Here is a 23,439-nt window from a genome sequence, read left to right as displayed (position 1 = left end):
TCCTTTTCCCCCCACTGCCCAGAACAAGTCAGCTTTTATGGCCTCACAAAGCTCCCCTTCACAGTTGCTCTCAGTAACCGCGCGCGCACGCGGGCGAGGGCGGTCGGACTACAGGACATTTTTTGCATGCTGCCACGTTGAAGATGTGCAACCGCAACACAACAATGTTCCCGTGGTGTTGCTCCACTGGCGCATTCCAACTGGAAAGTGAAGCACCAACGGGATTAATGCTCGAGCGAATGGCGCCATGTCTCCCTCTGGCGGAGACTTACCGAACCGCATCCATTGACAGCAACGCTTCACGCATTTCTTTCATCTCGCAACGCTCACCTGTGCTCTTGAATGGCGATGTTCGGAATTTGTATTTTGTCGGCACGTAGAACCTATTTCATGGCCAGAAAACAATTCTTCATAAGCTCCACTCTCGCTCTGTCATGCACTCCAAAAAAAAAAAAGTGAACTGGAAGTTGCTTTATTTTTGCGACAGTGAATTCTGACCACAACACGGTGTGTACATTCTCAGTGTTTGAAAGACAGCATCTTAAAAACTTCTTGTCAAGGCGCAAACTCCATTGAGGACTCAAGACTTGTGTTCACGTGATCAAGTATCAAAATGGATGTATTTCAAATATAATCAATCAAATGCGTTATCGGGATCAACGACGTCCAGTGAAGACGTTTATTATTTGGGTTGTCATTGTCAAGTTTGCGGCTAAATTAGCACATGGCGCCAACGCTGCGTTCAGGCGTACCTCGTTGGGGCGGGGGCGTGTCCAAGCACAACAAGCGCGTGTCCATACGAGAGAGGAAAGGACGCCACCCGGGACTTCACATCCTGGCTCTTGGAAGGTGCGGCGAGTAGAGATGCTGGCGCAGAAAGGCCAACATCTTCTTCCACGAGTCCTCCTGGGCGTCCGAGTGGCTTTTGGGCTGACCTCCCCACAGCATGGTGACTGGGCACACAGCACAAAAGTCGCTCTCAAAGCGTGCCCCCCTCCCCAACACCTTGTGCGCCGTGAAGCAACAAAGACATGAAATCACCTCATGTCAGGGGGCACTTTTAGCTGGTTTTGAAAGTACAATTCGGTTGTCGTGCACCTTGAAGTTGCAATGAATCTTTGACCTGCCTCCCATGACCATGTCATTGTATTGAAGAGGAATTTCAAACGCCCCCGTTTCGTCTGGCCGACGGGGGCCCGGCCCGACCCACCTTTGGCCTTCTTGGAGTGCCACATGAAGTTGGTGGCTCGGAAGTGAGGCGAGTACGGCGGCTCGATCAGGTGTCCCGCGTCGGGATACTCCAGGCGGGTCAGCAGGTGCTCCTTGCCCACCGAACGCATCATCCGCTCCATCTGTTCAAATTTTAAAAAAGTCAAACCAACCTTTCATCAGCACGAATAAAAACGAAAACCAGGCGCACCGCACGTGTGCACTCACATCCTCGGCATACAGCGCAGTCGGATGATTCTGGTCGTCCTGGCCGATGACCAACATGAGAGGACAGTTTATTCTCCTCACCTGGTAAGCACGACAACGCCACCCAAAAAAAAAAAAAAAAAAAAGGGAGTTCACGGCGCGGCTCGTTGCCACCACGACGACGACGACTTTGGACAAGCGGCGAGTGAACGTTCCGTTCCGTCTCCGACGCAAACTTACGTCCGTTTTTCCCGACAGGTCGCTGGAGATGGGCAGGTTGATGTCTCGCAAGATCACGTTCTGTTCCTCGTCCACGTGCACCTTGCGATCGCTCCTGATGTCGCGGCAAAAAAAAAAAAAAAAAAAAAAGTGGAGATGGGTAAAAAATGGTTGATCAATTTAAGTCGATAAACTTCAAAATATTGGCTGGAAAATGCGTGCGAAGCAGACGACCTACTCCAACCTCGGCTGCTGGACATTCCACCTGGGTTGGTCGCGTCGGTAAAGATGGCTGCCGCTGATGCAAATGCAACAGGCAGGCTGAGAAGGAAGAAGAAGAAACAAGGTCAAGCGTGTCTCGTCCTCCATTTTCTTTGTCCTCATTTGAGTTGTGAGAAAGCTGAAGACGATCCCCAATGGCCGGCCTCCGAGAGACAAATGAGGCAAGAAAATGGTTGACGGATGAAAAAGTACAAGTGGGCACTGGGGCACGCGTACGCTTACCTTGACAACGGTGCTCTCGGCCGCCATGTGGATGGCCACCATGCCGCCCAAGGAAAGGCCAAAAATTCCCACCTTGTCAGCAACAACGGCGGGATGCTGTTGGATCAGCTCAAAGGCCGCCTGACAGGAAAAAATCACATACTGAGCATCTTTCCGACATTGTTGCGTTGAAAAATAAGACATGCACATGTGGCCATTTTTTCAGCCATCCATTTTCCTTTTGTTGTTCTGCAGAAAATGTTTTGCCGCGTGATTTCAACGACGTGCCGTGCGTGCGTGCGTGCGCTCGCCTCAAAGTACTTGAGCTCCAGATCGCCGCTCGCCAGCTCGCCGGGTGTAAAATACTCGAGCGCCAAGGAAACGTAACCGTGCGACGCCAGCAAGGCCGAGCGATACTCCAGCAGGCCCCCGCCGCCCCCCCACATGTCCAGCAGCCCCGGGAAGGGTCCCGGACCTGAAGTGGGCACAACGCTCGACTTCCCGTCACCCGTCGACAGTGACGCGCCGGTCTCTCCATTTGAACGTGTCCCCACCTGACGGGATGAAGAGGGTCCCTCGAACGCCTCGGTCCTTGAGCTCCAGCCTGCGGACCCCCGGGGCCATGTACCACCTCTCGGTGAGCTCCTCTGCCAGCGGGCGTCGGCTGCCGAAGTCGCGGCTGACGTGGCCGCCGTACACGGAGATGGTGAAGAGCATGGGGGTGCGCACGTTACGCTTCCGCAGCCTGCCAGCAAGTGAGGAAAACCTTGCAATGGGGTCAAAGTTGACCGGCGTTGTCGCGTGTACCTGAGGCCCGTGCGGCTCCCGGGTACGGGCCGCATGCTCCACAGCAAACCCATCGCTTCTTTTCCACGGTAAGTTCCTCCTACGCTCGCATCGTCCGCGACTGGAAGAAACAAAAACGGCGAAGGAAGCTCATGTTTTGATGGCGCCGTTGCCAGCGGAGACGTTTGCATTCTCGGGACGTTTTAGTTACCGGACACGACTCCTGCGGCGTCGCTGACGTAGTGCCCGTACGCCTCCCAGTAATCCTTGTCCTCCGAGTGATGCAGACAGCGCAGGGTCACCGGAGCTCCGGGAGGCAGATTGTCCACCCGCACCCCGATGGCCTCGTCCATCAGGGCTCGCGTGGGCGCAACGGAAAGAATGGCTGGCGGGGTGGCCTGGGACATGAAGGACGACGGTCTGCGGGGGAGAAGTATTCATTACTTTTCAGGATAAAGGAATAAATACAGTCAAGAGACAGAGGGGACGGGGGACTAAAACTAATACATGATTGTTGTTTTTTTTTACTGCATTCGTTTCCAAACCCGGAAATGTATTAAATCAAATGTTATGGCGAGTTCCATACTTTCAAGGATCCCTGAAAAAGATGACGGAGTGAAAGTACGAGGAAAAACCTGCTTTCCTTAACACTCCTAAAATAAACATAACAGCGTAAAATAAACACACATCTGGCTGGAATCATCACACACGTCAATCATCATCCTGTCCACACGAACAATACGCTGAAATTATTCTCAAACTCACCTTTTCCTCTCACTACTGGACGTAAAAGTCGCGTAAAGTTTACGCGGTCAGTTTAAAACATCGGTCGGGCTACCGTGGTGAAAATCGGGCGCTTAAAATACTTCACCTGGCTGCAGTTTCAAAGAAACAACCATTTCTGAACATTGAGCGAAAGTTGTCACGCGAGGTCATCAAAACGAGACGCATGTGTGCCGCATATTGATTACGTCACGAAGGTCACGCTGAGTTCAATGGCCTCACGTAAAGAGCGTCCTTCACGGCGCGTGCGTCCGAAAGTTAAGACCGGAACTTGAAGAACAACAAAATCAGCTCCCCATGCTCTTCGGGACAAAGTAGACAAAAAAAAAAGACGTCAACACACATGCCCCAAAAGTATTGGGAGGCAAAGAGCAAAATAAAGCGTCTGTTTGTCTACATACAGCCTTCAATCATACCGATCTGTCATTTGTTGTTCGTAATCACATTAAAAAAATACGGAGAGGAGCGCATCTTAAATCAATTTGTGTTACAGAACGCACTCAAAATCAAATCAAAAGTTCACTGTAACCTGCGAGTAGGCGCTTGGCATGACCCGGGGGCTGTTTGCACAAGTTACGAGACATCTCGAGGAAGGAAAATACATCGAATTTCTTGGCTAAAGGACTGAAAATCAAGTATAAGCTAAAGTCGTCATGAAAATGTTGGACGGTTGATGCGATTGAAACGACAAATGATTTCAAGCTTCTCGAGGAAATAACGACACTTACGGACGAATGCGACGTAATGTAACAAGTGATCGTCTGCGTCTCTCAATCAACGGTTAAACCTCCCCGGAACAGGTCCTCCAAAAAGCAAAAGAGAAGACCAAACGGTCAAAACCAGATCCGATTCGTCGTACTTACACAGGAAATGGCGGTGTGCACGCCTACGTTGCTGCCCTTTGGAGCTCTGAGGCTCCTTCGGGTTTTTTTCGCCACGCTTGCCTTCACGTTTTGCACGCATCATGTTGAGCCCGATCGTTCCGAGACGGCAGGTCAAAGTTCCCTCCTGAGGGCAAAAAGACAACAAAGGTGCCAGAAAATTGGCGACACTGCAGGGCGTGTTGCTCAAACGAAAGAAAATACACGTCTTCTCTTGATTTATTATTATTATTATTATTATTTTATTTTTCATGCGCACGGCTTGTTCCTTTCGCAAGTGTGCTGCTGACATGTCATCAAGAGTACACTCAGTGAGTCGGAACAACCGAGGGAATCATTGACCTTCTCGGAAAGAAAAGTCACAATCAGTGACCGTGTAAAAGTAAAACATGTCTCATGTTCTAGTCTCGTGGCATATATTTGCAAGGAAAAGTCCGAGGTTGCCGTGTTTGGATTGGACGCAAGAAGGAAACATTGTAGAGGGAAATGTTTCGCAAACCATTCGACTAGCAATGACTCAAAGCATCAGTTTCCCATTTGATGTCACCGAGGCCTCAAAGTCCCGATGCAGTACTACAATTTGTCCGCACGAGGGCCCCGTCGCACCGCTAAATGGCTGTTCGACTTGAACGTCTGCTCGTGGGTGAGCGAGGGCCGCGGTGGGCCTTTGTTGCGGTGTGCTGATTGAGTGAAACTTTTTCGTAGTCACATCTATTTCTATCTATTCCCTTTTTGTTTTCAATGTTAACGAACTGGATCCGTATCGATGTTGTCCGTCAAGCGGCCATTACTGTTCCACTCTGTCGCTGGCATCGCAGGAAGCCCGTGGAGATATGGAGGGCGGCTCCTGCCGTCCTTCTGATAAGCTGCTAATCGCATTCAGCACATTAATGAGGGCAGGACCCGACCGGACCGCACCGCGCGGGTCTCCGTCTCGGACCCACTTATCGATTCTCAGCGCCGGCCGAGGCTTTGAATCCGCACCGGTCCAGCGAGCAGGGACGGACGGCTCCAGGTTTTTCTCTCTCTCGGGGTCTGACACATAGGGGTGCTGAGAAAATCACTTCTAGATTGTAGTCCGGCAAATAAAATCCTGGTGAATCGTACCCTTGCACATCCTCGTGTTGGGTTTAACTGACATGGCCGCCCGGCGTGTGGCCGAAGCAAGCTAGTGAATTATTGAGCGAGTCATCGCACGGACGGCGCACGCGCGGCGCTGCTCGGCGGATGAAATTTCATGTCGCGCCAAATATTGTCGGTCCACAGAAAGCTGGAGAGGACGTGATTAGATCTGGCTCGGTCCATTAGGCGACATCCTAGCTGGAGTTGGACTTTGGATGCCATCGATCCGCAATGCGACGTTTTACTTGGCGTGACAGTGTGTCAATTTTGTGAATTTTGTGAAAAAAAGCCAAGTCACAAAACGGAGGCGCCGTTTTGTCATGGCGGCCATTCCGGCTCTTTCTTTGCGTCAACATGACAAAGTCGCTAAACTATTGTGGATGTCTCCGTGTTGTCACGGTAACATACGTCCGCTGATAGCGGCAGGAAGAAAATGGCCGCCACCTTCCTCTCCCGTTTCCTATCAACAACATCACTCTTCCTCCCCCACCCTCACTGAGCCCCCCCGCCCCCCCAATCCATCCACTTCCCCATTTCTCCTCCTGGCTTATCTTTCCATTTGATCTCATCCACTCTCCGGCCTCCTCTTCGCCTGTCGCTCATGGCGTGGCCAGCCGGGCGCCTCCGCCGCAGAGGGGGAGCCCTTGGAGCGATGGTGGGGAGGGGTCACCTATGGCACACACATGAGGATGACATTTAACAATCGCGGCTGTAATTTCAGGACATTTTTGTGCAGCGCGAGTCCGTAATACAAACAGTCACAAATAATGCTAGCGATGACATCACCAAGAGACACCAAAAAGGTCTGAAATGTTGCTCACATTGCACAACGCTACCTCAAAAAGTCGGTTTGTGTGTGCCCGTGTGTATGGATTTGCAATCAAAATCCACAAGAAGTGCCCTGAGGGGGGGGGGGTGCTTTTCGGGGCGTCTCGGACAGATAGATGGCGGCGGTGAGCGATGGTGACAAGCACGGACACTATCGGCCGCCGTTTGTTTGCACACCTCCCTCGGCCGCGTGCAAGGAGCCGTCTGAGGCGAGCGCCCGCGCCAGGGCCGCGCCCGCCGCTCCATCTCATCGGCTGACACGGCGACAGATGCTGCGGCCTGATAAGCGCCGCTGCGTCTACCGGGCCAACGGCAAGCGTTAATGCGGCACAAAAGTGGCTTGCACGCACACAAACGCCACCAAATCCAATACTTGAGCATTTGGATGGGAGTGTGTGTGTGTGCGTGTGTGTGGGCAGTCAATGAGTGAACTTGGGATGAGTGTCGTGTGTGTGCTTGAAAGGAAGTAGAAAGGGAGGGAAGGGGTAGGGGGGGGCTGGTATCTCCATCATCGTCATCTTCATCATGGCCTGCCTTAAGTGGAATAACGTGCACCTTCTGTCTAATTTGGACATTATTCAAGGCTGTCACGCCGCAATTATTTAGTGCTTATCTCTGGCGCGCACAAGATGGTGCGTTTGTCACGCTGCCATGCATGTTTGCGGGAGCGAGCGAGCGCACGCACACACACACGCACTTTTATAAATTCCATTGATGAGTGCGCGTGATAGGACCCCGCTTGCCCCCCCCCCCCTGCCCCCCTGTCCCTTCATTACAGCATTGATTACCTTGCTCGTCTTATCACACCGAGACACCGCACGCGGGCGGCGTATTGTTTGCCATGGGCCACGGAGATTGCATTGTTTGCACGTGCACGCGCACACGCAACACATTCACTCAGTCATTCTCACACGCACTCTACTCGCACTCGTTCATGTTTGACAGGCAAATGCCTTGTGCCCCCGCACCCCCCCCCCCCCAATGTCCAGCCAACACCTAGCACTGAGAGTTGCCCTGTTACAACTCTTTAAACATCAGCTATTTGAACACAAACGGGGGAGCAACACAGGCAATATGACAATAGACATATATTCTTTATCCTCCATCGCGACAAATCATTTTTGGATAATAATCAAATCAAATAATGTCTCATTATATATAATTGATCACGACATTCACTCACAAACTCACATAACATGCTTCATCACTCACGGACTCGCACGCGCACGTGCCGACCCGCCCGCTCCCGGGGGGGCCCTCGAAGGAGTTTGCACGGCGCGATAAAACGAGGCGACGCGAGGTCGGGAAAAGGACGACTTTTGATGTGAGAAATGTTGTTTTGTCTGAGCGGAACGCGAGACGCCAGAAGATGCCCGCGCCCCAACGCCGCCACGCTCAGGTGGAAGCCTCGCCCAAACATGGACGTCAGCCGGGGGTCAACGCGGCGGACTCGTTTGAACTCGCGCGAGGGAGACCCGCACGCGGTTTCTCACTTTTCTCACACCTAACACACACACACGCGTACACACACACATTTGAGAACATTCTCAAGGCTAACGTTACTGACGACGCGACCGTCGTTTTGTCCATCGCAAGGCTTGAAGAGAGTTGGAAAAAGGGAGACGAAAGGAACAGGAAGTGTCGGGGGCGCCCGGCGAGCGATTGATTGCACGGTGGGAGAAAAGCCCGTTTGGGAAGCGGCGCCGCGGCCGCAATCTCCCGGGTCCATTCCGCTCACCGCCGCTTCCGGAAAAGTGGGACAAATCCCGCCCCCGCGGCCGGGGAACAAGCGTGTTGCGCTGGCATCGCCGCGCCCGAGTCGGCCTTCCATTGTCCGCCCGGGAATTGTTGTGCGCTTCCCACGCCGGCCAATCAGATGAGCCGCAGAACGCCGACACCGCGGCGAGGACCAGAAGAATCCCACTCGTCGCCGCGTGATGTCCACCGTGAAGACTTTCAAGTGGAGCCAGACGCCGCCCACGCTCGCTCGTCCCGGCGTTATCCTCACACGGCAATTAGGACGGGCCCGCACGTGGAGGCCATCTTGTCATTGTTGTCCCGCCCCCGCCTCCTCCTCCACATCATCTTCGGCCTTACGCTCAAACTTCACTCACTTTTCTTTCTCCGACACGCGTCCGCCAAAGTCCTCCTCCGTGCTCGGGATCTTCATCTTTTGAACCGACGGATATCTGAACACAAAGAGAGCAAACGCACGTGACGCTCTTGGGCATCTATTCTTTATCCTCAGGAAAGAACGCCAGAGGCGACAGCAGCGCTATTGAGGGCGTCGGTGAATCGGGAGCGATTCCCAACATGGCCTCTTTCTTCTTCTTCTTCTTCTTGACACTCGTTTGAATCCTTTTGTTGCCAAGGTCCTCTATCTCTCTTCCAACGCGCTCAGACGCCGTCCGAGCGGCCGGTCCAAACGCGGCGTGGGACCGTGAAGCGCTCCCATAACAGGAGCGTGACCGGCGCCGTCTGAACGGACAAGATGGGACGCCGGCGGCCCCGCCCACGCTGCCCCCCCCCCTATCCCTTCGGCAGAACCGTTCCAGTGACACGCCCGGGATGGGATCCCGGACGTGGACTGGTTATCTGCTGGGGGCCAGGGAGCCCGGGCGAGCGGCGAAGACGCATCGTCCGCCCGTCTTGCCGTCTCGCTTCCCGTTAGCCGACACGGTGTCGCGTGGGCGGGCCGTCGCCGCAGGCGCCCGGTGTTTCGACGGCGGTGACAATCCGCACGTGGGCCGCACATGGCGAGGACCACTGAGGAAGCGTGAGCGCCGCTTTCAATCGGATTTGGGGCAGCACCGCCGAGTGGTGAGACGCAGACAGAGCAGCAGGAAGGGGGGCGGCCTTCTTTTCAATTGAAGGTCAGCACATGACACAAGGGCCACGGACCGCCAAGGGTCAAAGGTCAATGTTCAATTTCCACGACTTGGTTTGGGGTCAGTCAGTTCTGCAGCTCCTCGAGTAGGTTCGGGACTTCCGTGGATCAGTTTTGACATCCATGGATGGTTTTTCCCTTTTACGGGACACTTTTGGACTTCCACCGATTGGTTTCGGTTACTTCACCCCGGCTGAGATGCGGTGGTCTCATTAACCCCCCCGTTGGAAGCCCCGCCCCGCCCCGCCTCCCCACCAACCCCCCGTTGTTTGGCGCACCAAAAGCTGGCCGCCAAAGGAAGATAAGTGATTAGCATAAGAAACACTTGCTGTTGTCCCCGAGGGAGTGTCAGTCTAAGTGGGAGCGTATGTTGACATTTATAAGCATCTGTGGGTGGGGCCGGCCGGGGGTGTGTGCGGGGAGAAGCAGAAGCGGGCCTGTGGGAGTGGGGGGTGGGGGGCAAAAGGAGGGTTCTATTTGTCAGCTGTTTAACTTGAATTAGGGGAGAAGGCGGGCTCGGGGCCTCCTGGCCAACATTATCGATTGGCATCCGACATTACGGGCTGGCGCATGAGAAGAGAAATGCAAACAATACAACCAGAAGATAATATCGTGGGAAGATACAACAAATATACTTTTGCCATATTTCCAAAAGCTTTTCAAAATCATCAAAGCTGGAGACGGTTTACTCACAAGCTGCCCGCCGTTCCGTCAAAAACAAACAGCGCCCGTTGAATCAACAAAGTCAGGAGGAGGGAAATAAAGTGAGCTGTCAATCACGGGCGGCGGCGGCGGCGGCGGTTTCTTCTGGGCTCGAGGTAACGCACGGACGCTTTTCTTCCCCCCACGTATTCGTCTTCTTCATGAAGGAACAAAGGAGAGTCGAATTAGAAAAAAAAAATATATAGCTGGCATCTGATAAGGAGAAAGGGGAGGGGTGGGCTGTTGCTGGGAGCATGGGGGGGGGGGTGATGATGTGGCGTGTGTGTGTGTGTGCGCGTGGAGGGGGTGATGTGTGTATTCAACTCCGGGCTGACTCCTCTTATGCTAATACAGCCAATTTCCTCTTTTATTTCATTTCTGGAGCCCCAAATCTGCGATCTGCGATAAGGTTGCCGTGGCGACCGCCTGCTCCCCGGGCGGATGCGGGCAGCCGTGTGATGGAGATGTGGAAGGCGGCAAAGGCGAAGGAGGAGGAGGAGGAGGATGAATAATTTAAAACTCCAGCAAGCTGCACAGATAAGACACACACACACACACACACACACACGCTGGCAGTGAAACGCACACACATCCATCTTCCTCTCTGTGGTCTTGTGAGGCTTTTTCCTCCAAAGCCAGCTGACCTTCACGGTCAAGGTCGCGATGGCTAATTGAACCGGCGGTTCGAGGGTGGCCGGGATGATACGGCGCAAGCAAAACCTGAAGTGACACTTCAAATCCATTTGGAACTCCACTAGCGCAATGCTAATTTGGCTAACATGAAGATAAAGCAATTTACAGTCAAGTCAATTTCTGCAACTCTATTTTATTTTATTTTTTAACTCCAAATCAAACACACGAGTAACCTAAGGCTAATGCTAAGCTAAAAGCTAATATTTGATCAAATGAAAGAATCACGTTGGATCAGCTCCAGCTAATGTTGAGCATTTCCACAGGCAGGATTTGGCCAACTTGAGAGTCAGAGCACTCCGAGTCCAGTGATATGCCGAACGATTCAAAGACAAGACCAAACCTGACAGCTTGTGCAAAACGCTAAAACACGAGATTAGACGTCCATTTTTTGATACTTACAAGCGACGCTCACACGGCCCAAACATCAACGGACCAGCTTCAATGCTACAGATTATAAAGCTAATGCAAAAGGCTAACTGAAAGCTAACATTGGCATTAGCATTAAGAGACACTTCCACAGGAAGCCTGAAATACTCAGGAGTCGGGACTCGGAACGTGACGCGGTTTGACACGCTGCAGCTAATGTTTAGTAAAAAGCTAACAGTAGCCTCCTGGGTTGAGGGAACGGGCAAAGTAGCCGAAACACGGACTGATGAGTGAAACCAGGAAGTAGTCTATTAAAATGAGCATTTCGGGTTCGACAAAATAAAAGGTGGAATTTTCCCACATCAAACTGTGAGAGGGTCACGCCATCGGCGCTTCCTTGTTGCAGGTGACGATTGCCACCTGTCACTTGCGGGGATCCACCTGCTCGCGCATTGTTGTTTGTCATAGAGCGGAAAACTATTTGAACCGTCCATGTTTGTTTTACCTGCGTCGGGGTCAAGTCCGGGTGAGGCCTCGAACCGCATTCCCCAACAAGACGCGCAGGTCGCACGCACACGTCAGCGCAAACCGAGCGTGACGCCGCCGACACGTACGGGCGGCCGCCGTACGAAAAGACCCGCCCACACACGAACGCACACTTGCGCAAACAAAAATTCAGCCACTTCGATCTGCTTACCTGTCTCATATTCCAAGTCCGTTGGTTGCTGCTGCAGCTCCTCGCCCGGCCACACGGTGTCACTGCAGCCCCTGAAGAGAGAGAGAGAGAGAGAGAGAAAGATTAGGGGGGTGGGGGGGGGGGCGACACACTGAGTGGGAGACCCAACAGGAGTCAACAGCCGCACATGAGCAGATAGCAGCAAGAGATAATCGCCAAATAGTGGCCTGAAGAAATAATACGACACACTGATAACGCCACACTGTCGCCTTTTCATCCTCACCAACACGACGAGGAGGAGGAGAAGAAGAAGAAGAAGAAGAAGAAGAAGGAACATGACATGAACAAGAAGGAAAAGCAGGAGAAGCGGCCGAGAAGGTTCTCCCAGGAAGAAAACGAGCGGCGAACAAACGCTCCTCCAAAAACATCAGAAGACGAGTCATGTCGTCTCACGCTCTCACACATTCACTCACTCACTCACAGGCTCCCAAAGAAAAATGCGCGGCAGCAGCAGCAGCCAAAAGCAGATGATCTCTTTAATTCAATTAATGATGGCGCTCCATAAAGGAAGAGCGCGACTACTAATAAGAATCCTAATAATAATCATCATCATAAACGGAATATGTTTGCGGCCTCAATCGCGACGCCGTTCAATTACTGAGGAGAGGAAGAAGAAAAAAAAATGAATCGCGGGAGCCTCAATTAAATCTGATGTTAATTAAATGGGATCTTGTTTTGTGCCTTAATCGAGCAGCAATTTGAATTTAGTCAACACGACTTTTTATTTTCATTTGAATCTCGCCGCCGTGCACGACTTTAATTTCATGCTTGTGATGAAGCTTTCGCCTTTTATTTAGCTGACTTGCATTACTTCCTAATCTGACGCGCACTCCCCGAAAGACCCCCCCCCCCAGCCCCCCACCCTTTCTTCTGCAATCTGAGCATCAAGCGGCTGTGAAGCGGCCACTGCTGCGCACTTTTTATTTTCTTCTCATATCAGCAAGTCAGCGCTTTGAAAGGCAGATATGACACCGGGGCAGATTAGACGTCTCCGATTCGAAACGAGCACAAACCAAAAAAAGAAGAAGAGAAAAAAAAAACAGAAAAATAGGAGCGCATTCGCACGATATTAAGAATCTCTTTCTTATTACGTTTCAATTTCACAAGATTTTCTATTGACAGCAATGTTCATTTTTCCTGTTCAACTTTTTCATGTGACTCGCCGTCAGTGCGCCCGGAGATCAACGATGAAAAAAAAATATCACAATTTCTTGTCTTTTTTTTTTGGACTCGTAATTATTATTATTATTTTTATTTTTTTTTTTTTTGCCCGCGACGTTCGGTCATCAGCTTTTGCTCGTCGGCGCTTCTTTAACGGCGCTAATGAAGCAATTGCTTTCAAAGGGCCGAGAAAGAAAAAGAAAGCGCGAGCGGAGGAGTGCGGCAGGTGGATGCAAATTATTTGTTTTGCAGTGGAGGAATTTAAATTACGGTTCAATCACATAGTGGGGGGTTTGGGGGGGGGGGTCGGTGGACCCCGCGATTTGGCGGCGCGGTCGATGTTTGGCTGCGTGCGGATTGAGCGCCACGGGTGCATTTCACAGGCGTGAATGAGGGCAGGCAATCTGGCTCAGCCGACTAGAACAATAATTAGAATGGAGATTAAATAAAAATAATTAGAAAAAGTTCATCTAGTTTTGATGTATTAATTATTCCGCCCCTGCTTTATTCCGACTCTAATTATCTGCTTCAGTGGAAATGCTGCCGCCGCCACCGCCCCCCCCCACCCGCCTCCTTCTACCGCGAGTCATAAAAAATGACATTCGTGTAATTATGTCAGCAATTTGGGAAGAAGTCAGCAAAGCGCGGCGCAGCACGACACTTTCAACTAACTTCCAACTACTTGCAAGTTTGCTTTCAAGGCAGTCGTCCAAAGGATACAAGGGAGACACAAAGATCATTGATTGAATGAATGATTGATTGATTGATTGATTGACTTTTCACCTACAAACACTTTCATGCAAAAGGGGGAGGGGAGGTGGAATGCTGTTACTTTCCTACGATGACGACTTTTTTTTCTCAAAAATTAAATTTCAAACTTTTTGATTGAGGAAAAAAAACTCAATTAAGATTAAAAAAATAAAATATTGCTTATCCCAAAATAAACAGGACTTCTGGTTCAAGTGCAGATTTTTTACTTTTATTTTGGTTACCTTGCAGGATTTTCTGGGGAGGGGGAGTCCTTGTAAAGGAGCTGATTGGACTTTTTAATTGAACTTTTTATTACGATTGCAACTTTTGGATTTCGTCGGCCGCGCAACGGTGGCGGCATCGGGCGCGGCGCACCGGCGCAGATTCGGAAGCGAGTCGCTTGCAACCATTTCAAAGTCTGACGCTGCTGACCTTGGAGGGAGCCGTCGAAATAAGAGAAGGCGCCAGATCGTTGACGGCCTCGCTCGCCTTCTCTCTGTCGCACGGCGGCCACGCGACAAAAAACAAAACCTGCACCCCCCCCCCCAGCCGCTTTTTTCCATTTTTGCTTTATCCACTTCTTCTTGGTCACTAGATCGTCATTTGCATATAAATGGAAATATTTATTGTAAGACGTGAGGGAAGTAATGTGCTCGTTTCTCACTTTCGCTCTCACACACACACACACACACACACACCTCAGTGTGTTGTGTGTATTTTCGGAGCGGCGCAGTTTAGGGCAGAAGAAAGAAAGCAAAACCTTCTAAGATGTTGAGCAGGCAAACGGGAAAGGCGAGAATGCGGCGCGCTTTGGAGAAAGCGGGACGGGCCGGCTAAGCCGTAATGACTCGCCTGCCTGCAAAAGTTGCAGAAAGAAAGTCGCCGGCACAGATTGGCCGCACGTGGCTTTTTCATTTTTTTGTTTTGGTGTCGTGTAAAAGTCAAAACCGAAATGGACGAGCCACTTTCGACCTCCACCGAGCGTCTCCAGTTGGTCCGTAACGCCGCCGCGACTCGAATGGAGAGGGAGCGGAGAACTTGCGCTCTGGCATCCCTCGGCCTGGCTTTTTTTTCGGAGCTGCGCGGTTGCTGCGCTTTCTCCCGTTTGCGTTCTCCGCGTACGGTGTCATTTGTTTTGGCCGCGCGTGCGGCGCAAGCTAGGCAGCGCTCGCTAGGTGCTTTGAAAGCACCGCAGAAATCCACTCCGGCGGACAAGAGCGGCGCGTCTTGAAAAGGAAGCGCGCTTGATTTTCTTTCTATTGTTTGACAAACAATTTGATCTTTGAAGAGCTTGTGTGAGCTCCAGCCTGCCTCTTGCGTGTTGGCCCGCCCCCCCCCTCTCCATTACTGCATTAGAGGGGTCAAAGGTTATGTAAGCAACATTGGGAATGTTCATCAACAGCCTGCAGGGGGAAAAAAAATGACGCTTATTTTCTTTTCTCTCGCTCTCTCTCGCACTCTTAAAAAAAAAATCATCCATCCACCGTGTCCACGATGTTCTTAAATTTTTTTTCTGACAGTGGGGGGAGGGGCAGGGGGGGGGGGGGGGTCGTTGAGACTTGATGCGCAAACTTCTTCTTCTTCTTGGTCTCGGTGACAAATCCTCCAAATTGCTCGCCAAGTGTTTTGCAGGAGCCGTAATCCCGACGTTTTAACACGGAAACTTGTGATTGGACGGAGGGGGCGGTGGGGCGGGGGAGGGGGCCGCAACACGTTTCTCTTTTTTTCTGCTTTCTGTTGGCTCGGGTGTCCGTCACCCTGCTGCTAATCAGCACGTCGGTGGGGTCGTCGGCTGACATTTATCCAACGTTTGGACTTTGAGGCGAGTCGAGGGTGCCTTTCTTGCCCTTCTTATTGTCATCTTTTTTTTTTTGTGGTCAAAATGCAAAACCTGCAAAACCTGCAATGAGGTCCATGTTTTCCAAAGAGATGAACTTTATGACGACTTGCACTCCTCTCCGTTTACTGTGAAGTCAGCGGACTTCCTCGCGTCCAAATTCTTTTTCAAATGCCGACATTAAAAGCAAAAAAAATGGAGGTCGGCGTCTACTACTGCCGAGGAGGACCGAACGCCGGACTTTTTCGGCGGCCGCTATCGTCAACCGCGGCCCGATACCCCTACTTGAAGGCCGTATGGGGCCGACCCCCACGCCTGCTATCGGTACTCGCCGCTTCCTAGCTTTGAACCGGAAAGCCGGTCGAGCGTCCGCGTACTTCGCGTTGTGCCAAGGCCGCATTTGCGGCGGCGTGAAAGCGGACGAGGGATGTGACGGCGGCCGGCGACTTTGGCGGGGCTCAGACAGCGGGAGTCGTATTTCAGGCGTGATTGAAAGCGACGGGGCCGCCAGTGAGCGGCTCGCTCCCACAGCGTTGTTTCCTTTGCGCGGTCAGCGAAAGCCGCTTTGCTTACGGCTCAACAAGCGCGCCCGCTTCGGAAGTCCCTCCGTCCGTCCGGGTGTCACTCTCACGCCGACGAGCCGCGTCGTAATTTGCTGGCCACGGCGTTGAAGGAAGTTGAGGAGTTTTATCATATTGGGGGTGGGAAGGGGGGACTCTTTTGTCTATGGCGGACACGCTAACGTTAAAGCCACGAGCTAGCAAAACAAGCGGAGCAGGCAAAAGGCCATAGCTTCCAATGTCAATTGCGTCTTTAGCACGCCGACGCCACCCTCCCTCGGCAATCGGTCCCCTTGAAAAATATTCTCGGAAAGACGAAAAATATGGGGGCTGTTTGCTTTGAGAGTCATTTCGCAGGGCTTGTGTGTATTTTGCCGTTGAGGTTAGCCTGCGAATGAAAACAATGGGCACACATGTTTTCCCAGTTAATGGACAGTGTGCACAGGCTGAGCCGCCTCTATTTGACTAACCTCGCGCTGAACCCCCCCTCCGCGGTCGAAGGGGGGCGGCGGGGCGCGGCGGGGCGGGGCGGGGCTCCCAAATGAATGAAGCCCCCGGCCTCCGCCGTGTTTGCCTTGGCGCGCCGCAAATCAGCTGAGCGCTGCACTAAAGCGCACCTTTTTGATGTCGCCGTGTTTGCTAGCTGGGGCGTCCAATCGCGGACGTAATTAAAGACAACATTGGCCGTTGATGCCATGTGGCGGGACGTCGAAAAGTCCGGTCGCCGCCACATCCTGCGCGTATCCAATGTCAACGTCGGACGCGCGCATTTATTTGGGGGACGGAGGGTTGGCCGAGCAAAACTCTCGTGTATCCGTTACTTTGGCTTTGTGGCCAGCGAAATGCGGAGCACAAAACGCCGCGCTTGAGTTACCCGCGAGAGGCTGTGGGAATGACCCCCGCCTCTCGCGGGTTCCGTCACTGTCCTGACACTCGCATAAAGTGCATCAAGTTGATGAAATCTCCCGCGGTAAAATGGGAACACCTGTCCGCCCGAGCCGGACCTCCGGGTTTGAACCCGCGGCCGGATCGGGGGACGCCTGGCCTTTTGTCCCGGGCCCTTCGGATCGCCGGTTCCGTAAGGGAATCCGCCGAGGACGTTTGTTGACAGGCGGGCGGGCGTTAATCAAGCAGAGGGCTGAATGGCGCACCTGCGGCATTGTGGCGCCGATCCCGTGGTGACCTCCGGAAAGGCGACTCCGTTCCCCCCCCCCAAAAAAAGCCCAAAGAATCCGTTTGGACGACGATGGAGGCAAAACCTTTTTTATCGGGTTCTCGACTTGCTTTTGACCGGTTCTTGATTGTCTATTTTGTGAACCGAGTTCCTCCTGGTTCTTAACTCGTTTTTGAATTGGCTATTTATTTGTTTATTGATCTTCATGATCGGTTTTTAACTACTTCCTCGATTTGTTATCTTGCATTGTCGAGTCTTTGGGGGGGGTTTTGGGCCGCAATGACTTTGGCTGGCTTCTTCGCATTGTGCGCGCGGGTCACGCGAGGGTCGCCAGACGGAAAAGCCCAAACTTCCTACGGCGCTGAACAATGGCGGCCGGGAAGCGTCCGACGGGCCGTTTGGCGGCCGGTCACGTGCGAGGCCAGCTGCGAAGGACATCAGAGGCGCGTCGACGCCTCCTCGTTGCTGGCGTGACCGTCGCGGGGCGTGCCGCCCTCTTGCTAAAGCCACGAGGCCGGCCTAATCCGCACGTTAGCTAACGAGCTAATTGCTCTCGCGCTCCAAACAACGACAGAGGCCCTGACGCTAAGCCCCTCGGAGCCCCGCCCCCACGACCCCCGTCGCCGCAAAGTGCTCGGGCGTCACCGCACCGGCGTTAGCGTCAACTCCAAAAAGGGTGACAATGGCAAAGTCATCACAACTTCTCCGCTCGGCTGCGCTTCCGCCGTCATTTCCCGAGTGCGTCTCCTCACCTGGTGGCTCGCCTCATCCAGCTGGGCGCGCGACACCCACACCGGGGCGGGTCGGAGGTCGGAGGTGACGGGTCGTCGGGGCCGGCCGCTCGGGGCTTTGGGGGCCGAGGCGCCGTGGGTGCGTTGGCGTAACTGGAGCCGTCAGGCGGGGCAGAGGTGGCCTCCCCGAAGCGCGCCGCCCGTCTCCTTCCATACAACGGCGCCACCTTGAGAGCCAAAGAGAGTCGCAGGAACGCACGCATCAACGCAGAGGAAGGAGGAGGCCGCGGCGGACGAAATCGCTCATACCCGAAGCAAACTTGGGTGAGACCAACGGCGGCCATGATGGAACTCAAGGGTGGGGGGGGTCTCCAGCGGGAAAAGCCAACGTCCACCTTTCTTTTCTTCACACTTGAGAAATAAGAAATGGGCAGCATCCAGCGCAGATGGCTCCTGGGGAGGAAAAAAAAAAACGTTCAATAGGTTGCCGCTGCGACTGGGGGGGGGGACACGGGGCAGCCAAAGTTTGAATGTGGGTGGTGGGGGGGGTGGCACTGGAAGATGTTACGCCCCCCCCCCCCCCCCGCACTCCTTCCTTCCAACTGAGAACTGTTGAACTTGGCCTTGCCGTCACTCCAACGTAACACAACACCCGGGGCACGGCTCGGGATGGGGCCGGGGGATTGGGGGGGGGCGATCTGGCTAAGGTGACAGGCTCCACTGGGAGCCAGAGTGCATTTCAAACCCATCAGTGTCAGTTAGTTGACTAAGTGGTGACATAATCACCATCGCCACGGATGCCCCTCTGGGAGGACAAAAGGCGTGGGGAGGTGGGGGGGCGCCTCCCGTCATGCGCGGTGGGGGCTATCATGAAGTTTGAAATGCACATGGTGACACTCGGTGAAGCTCAACAATGTCTTCTCTTCTTTTCTTTTGTGCACCTTCAATCAGCGGCTGTCGGAAGGCCGTTTTCTTGTGCGCCATTCGGATTTTAAACCGCGACGACGACGTTCACGCCGCGCCTTCGTCAACAATCAAGCGGCATTTGCCACGCTGGCCAACGGGCAATTTAATCACTCATTTCACACTTTACGCCGCTTATTTACGATACGGACGCCTTCATTTGCCGGCGTAATGAAGTTGAACTGGCGGGGGAGGGGGGACGAAAGAAAGAAAGAAGGAAACAAAGGCTTCCATTTGCCGGCGATTCTCGGCGCCTCCATCGGTCGACCTGCGCTGCCTTTTTCGGGGAGGACTTTTTTTTGTTTTTCACGCTACGAAACTTTCTCTGTGGAAATATGCTCGAGTGCGCCACGTTGAGCAATTTGGGGCTTTCGACTCAACTTTTTGACTCATTGCACCAGAAAGCCACGCGCAAGCAAAAGCGCAAGCGAGAGCCGGGAGGCGTTGGCATCTTCGAGGAATCTTTTGACGAATCTTTCTTTTCACGTTCCTTGGCGAGAGGTCGCGCAAACAGGAAGTGGGCGTTTCCCATCACAGGAAGCGCACCTCGTCGTATTTCCAGCCGGCGCCGTTATTGCAGCCCGTCGAGGCCTTATCGCGCGGCACTATATACTTTTATCGGCGTTTCCCCCCCCTCCCCCCCGCCTCCTCCCGCAATACGATCACGGCGCGCAGCACCCTTTTCAACGGCGGCCTATGTATTTTTATCAGCGGGCCTCCATTGTCGGGGACAGGCCATCCGTGCGCGCGCGTGTGCGTGCGTGCATGCGTGCGCAATAATCTCATGCAGCAGATTAAGTGGATTAATTAGGCTTCCATTCATGGGGGGTGAATCGCTACCTAAAGAGCTTCCCGCTGCAATGACAAGGATTTCGCACCCATAATTATCCCGGGAAGAGGCCGCCGCCGCCGTAAGAGCGGCCAGGGAGTGTCCCATCCTTGCCTGATGCATTTTTTAAATTTTATTTTTTGGGTGCATTATTTGCTTTGCAGTCAAAGTTATTTTGAATTGATCAATTATTGAATTTCAAAAACGGAGATCTCAAATAAAAGATATACCGACACTTTTGGAAATGTATATTCCATCATGATTAAAAAATAAAAATAAAGAAAGCATCCACCCACAGCCTTTGAGTCTCGGCGCACAACGGTTGTTTTTTTTTTTCTCGTTATTTTATGAGTCAAGAAATGGAATCAAGCAGAAAAAAAACGGATAAAAATCTTGAATGACGTCAGGTTCCTCTTCCTGCTTCAAAGTAGGTCGGCAGGCAAGATTTCCCTTTGACCTCATTTAGTCATGCGCTTAAAAAAAAGAAAAAAAGCCCCCAAAACATCTTATCGTTCACCTTCAACCAATCAAAGCAGCAGCACAAAAACAAGCCCGTCGTTAGTGCCAGCGAGTGAAAACCTAAAAAGTATGAATAATCGAAGAATAATCTCATCTCGACGTGATTCACTTCCTGTTTCGGGAGTGCGGCGGCAGGTCGAATTTCATGAGAAACTTCACACTTTTGTCTGCGTGGATGCCGAAAAGCACCGTTGGCAGGAAGAAGGCATCGTCACAATCGCACTTTCATGTTCGGAGAGAAAAAAAAAAAAAAAACTCAACCGATTGCAGCCAAGATTTGAGAAGTTGAGGCTCGCAACAAACAACGGCAACGCAAAATGGCGGCAATGACAAAATATCGCACGGAGGGCTACGGTGCAAAAATGACGGAGACGAAGGGGAGGGTGGAACCAAAAGCGGAATATTCGTCGCTCGGGACGTAGTAGTGTCGCGGGACAACCGGCGACCTCTTAGAATGACGGCGCAAATTACCCGCAGATAACATCGACGTTCTTGCGGGCGGGAAGAAAAAAAAAGTGAGCGCGTGGAAGACTTTGGCATCCCTGAGGGGGATGCGGAAACAAAAGATGCGAAAAAGAGAGAAAAAAAACTTTAATTAAACACCAAGAAAAGACTCATTAGGAGGGGGGGGGGGGAAGAAAGCGCGCCAGATCCTAAACGGGATTTTTTTTCTTTCGGTGGCAAAACTTTGAAAAGTTGCAACGGACAAAGTGGAAGAAAACTGTTGAGAGGAAGGAAGGTCGCCTGTCAAGGAGCGGAGTGCTCGCCGATCCATCTCAAGTCAAAGATAATAAAAAAAAAAAAAAAACCCCGAGCGGGCCCCACCCACAAGTCACACGGAAAGCAAAGAGCGGCCAAACCGGTGACCTTTGCCGACCTTTTGACCAGATGTGCTGCCATTGTTAGTGGAGATTTCTGTTTTTTTAAGATATTTTTCTCTCCGACTTTGAGGGATGGATTCAAAGCGTGGAAACAAACGAGTAAATTGAGTCCCGAGCGGCGACATTTTCCCTTTTTGAATCCAATATGCGCCTTCCCTCGGACAAACGCGACCTATCCTATCGAAATAATTTTTTTTTCCCATCTCAGGTGAGGCCGAATCAAACATTGGGCTTGAAATAATAAAAAGAAGGAAAGATGGATGCGCCGGGTGCATGAGATACGAGGACGCGGCGGCGCCATTACTTATTTGTGAAAGGCCCCCCCCCCCCCCGATTGCAGGCGGCGGAGCGCTCCATAAATTCGGCCGCGCTCCCGATTGGGATCGCGCTCATATTCCCGCGTCACCAAGATGAATGTGGCGGCGCCACTTGAATGCGCTGCGCATCATCCTTCCCGGCGGCTGCACTGACAACAACATTTTTTTTTAAGGACACTGCTGTGAATTCATTTGGGAACTTGCTGCGTCCTCCCCCCCCCCCCCCCCCCCTCATATGCCAGCCATCGTCTTCCTTTTGTTTTGACCAAAATGGACTTTGACTCACCGAAACGCTTGCGACGGCTCAAAGTGTTTGCGTCGGATGACTTTGGTCTGCTTTGTTTCTTGAACGGAAGAACGCGGTTCTCTTGGTCCCTGCGAATCTGCAACATCGTCAGACAAAGAACACGTTTGAAACAGAGAGAAAACACCCCCCCCCCCCTCAAAAAAAAATACGGGCCAAATCGAAGGAGGAGGATTTGTGGAAGAAATTCAGAAAAAAAACTCAGTCAATTCATTAGGAACACCCCCCGCAAGCTAACGGCACCTGAAATCAAAGCTTTGTTGACGTCTGTCACGAAATATCGGCAGCTTCTCGATTTTGCGATTTCTAATTGACGAGTGACGGCGTTCATTTGACTCCAACCTTTCACCGTAATTCACTGAAAATGTAATTAGCTAGCAATTAACAAAATAGTCAGCAAAAAAAAAAAAACAACTTCCTGTATGCTAGGAGATATTTGAAGCATTTTATTGAACTGCAAGAGAGTCCAAATTCCAAATGAAGCCAGTAAAAAAAAAAAAAAGATGATGCTTATTTGGGTGGGGGTCAAAGCAGAACAAGCGTGCCACGAAACGATGTGAAATTGCGCAAGCGCAAATCGGCTCATCGCTAACGCCCGCAATCAGCACGTCCGTTTCCGCGCGATTGCTCGGAAGGTTTGAGAAGAGCCCATCCGATCCAGATGCTTAGCTAACTTCCTGCGCGGGAATCAATACGGCCCCCGAAAGCCCGGCGCCCATTAGCACGTAAACGACTGGAAAGGCGACCCGGGCGTCAGATAAGCCGCCGCAAACGCCGCCTCGGCCGGGCCGGGCCGGCTGGGCTCCTTCTCCCCGCGCCGCCTCGACGGGCCGCGGGAGCTCTTATCGCGGCGTGCCATAAAGCGCTATCTGCGCCGCTTATCGCGCGTAAGAGGAAAAAGCCGGCGTGCCGTCTTATCGGGGCCGCTAAAAGAGGAAACCGCGGCGTCGCGGGGCCCTTCGTCGTCACTGATGGATGAGCGCCTCGGAGTGGCGCGTGTCGCTCGGCGCAGAGAAGAAGAGGACCCCCCCCCCCCTGCCAACCCCCCTCAATGTTTGTTCAGAGTTTTGCAAAAGTGCAAAACGAGCGGGGGCGTGTCTCGGTTTTGTGTCCCGCAATGATGACAAGACGGTTCCGCAAAGATGGCGGCCAATCGGAGCTGCCGAAAGCCACAATTTTTTTTTTCATGCCCGTTTGCCGCGCCTTCCGCCCGGCAGCCTTTTGCCGGCGCCTTGTCTCGCTCGCGCGCCCCTTTTTGTTTCTCGCCGCCACTCTCCGCCGAGCCTTTTATCTGGCCGCCCACCTTTGCGCGCGGCGGCGAGTATCGCGCGTAATTATCTCGGCTGTATTCCCTCCCCGCGCCCTATCGCGGGCGTCCATCTCGCCGTCGGAATTACGCGGCGAGCGAGGGGGACAAGACGGCGGCGCCGCGGCCTCCTCTCAGGTGTAATTACTTTTGCGCTTTTATCTGCAATCGACTTTGCATCCGCGCGCGACGACCCCTTTAACGT

At 52.6% G+C, this 23,439-nt stretch overlaps 1 protein-coding gene across 4 annotated transcripts; it reads right to left on the bottom strand.

The window, feature by feature from the left end:
• Window positions 1-693: 693 nt before the first annotated feature.
• On the bottom strand, window positions 694-18,563 carry LOC127593969 (peroxisomal succinyl-coenzyme A thioesterase-like). 4 transcript variants are annotated; one of them, XM_052055761.1, is made up of 17 exons: window positions 18,425-18,563; window positions 18,137-18,342; window positions 11,672-11,934; window positions 10,099-10,264; window positions 4,578-6,360; window positions 4,416-4,490; window positions 3,910-3,989; window positions 3,116-3,324; window positions 2,926-3,025; window positions 2,673-2,863; window positions 2,430-2,593; window positions 2,140-2,259; window positions 1,874-1,956; window positions 1,657-1,750; window positions 1,438-1,518; window positions 1,211-1,352; window positions 694-953 (listed from the first exon to the last, which is right to left on the bottom strand). In XM_052055761.1, the coding sequence occupies exons 8-17, from the start codon at window positions 3,309-3,311 to the stop codon at window positions 829-831; spliced, it is 1,296 nt and encodes a 431-aa protein (XP_051911721.1). In that variant the 5' UTR covers window positions 3,312-3,324; window positions 3,910-3,989; window positions 4,416-4,490; window positions 4,578-6,360; window positions 10,099-10,264; window positions 11,672-11,934; window positions 18,137-18,342; window positions 18,425-18,563; the 3' UTR covers window positions 694-828. The 4 variants fall into 4 exon arrangements, with proteins under 4 accessions (XP_051911721.1, XP_051911722.1, XP_051911720.1 ...); XM_052055762.1 differs by lacking the exons at window positions 3,910-3,989; window positions 11,672-11,934; window positions 18,137-18,342; window positions 18,425-18,563 and adding an exon at window positions 11,200-11,659; XM_052055760.1 differs by lacking the exons at window positions 3,910-3,989; window positions 4,416-4,490; window positions 4,578-6,360; ... (2 more) ...; window positions 18,137-18,342; window positions 18,425-18,563 and adding an exon at window positions 3,670-3,899.
• Window positions 18,564-23,439: the final 4,876 nt, after the last annotated feature.

The sequence above is a fragment of the Hippocampus zosterae genome, chromosome 21 (assembly GCF_025434085.1).
Source record: "Hippocampus zosterae strain Florida chromosome 21, ASM2543408v3, whole genome shotgun sequence".
NCBI lineage: Eukaryota > Metazoa > Chordata > Actinopteri > Syngnathiformes > Syngnathidae > Hippocampus > Hippocampus zosterae.
This window is presented reverse-complemented; position numbering and strand designations above follow the sequence as displayed.

What these genes read in the sequence shown, in the direction of transcription:
- LOC127593969 (XM_052055761.1), bottom strand. Translation starts at nt 3,311, where the DNA reads ATGTCCCAGGCCACCCCGCCAGCCATTCTTTCCGTTGCGCCCACGCGA. An exon ending in GGGAGCCGCACGGGCCTCAG is followed by an intron (nt 2,864 to 2,925) that starts GTACACGCGACA and finishes ACTTGCTGGCAG; the next exon opens with GCTGCGGAAGCGTAACGTGC. An exon ending in TGGAGCTCAAGTACTTTGAG is followed by an intron (nt 2,260 to 2,429) that starts GCGAGCGCACGC and finishes TTTTCCTGTCAG; the next exon opens with GCGGCCTTTGAGCTGATCCA.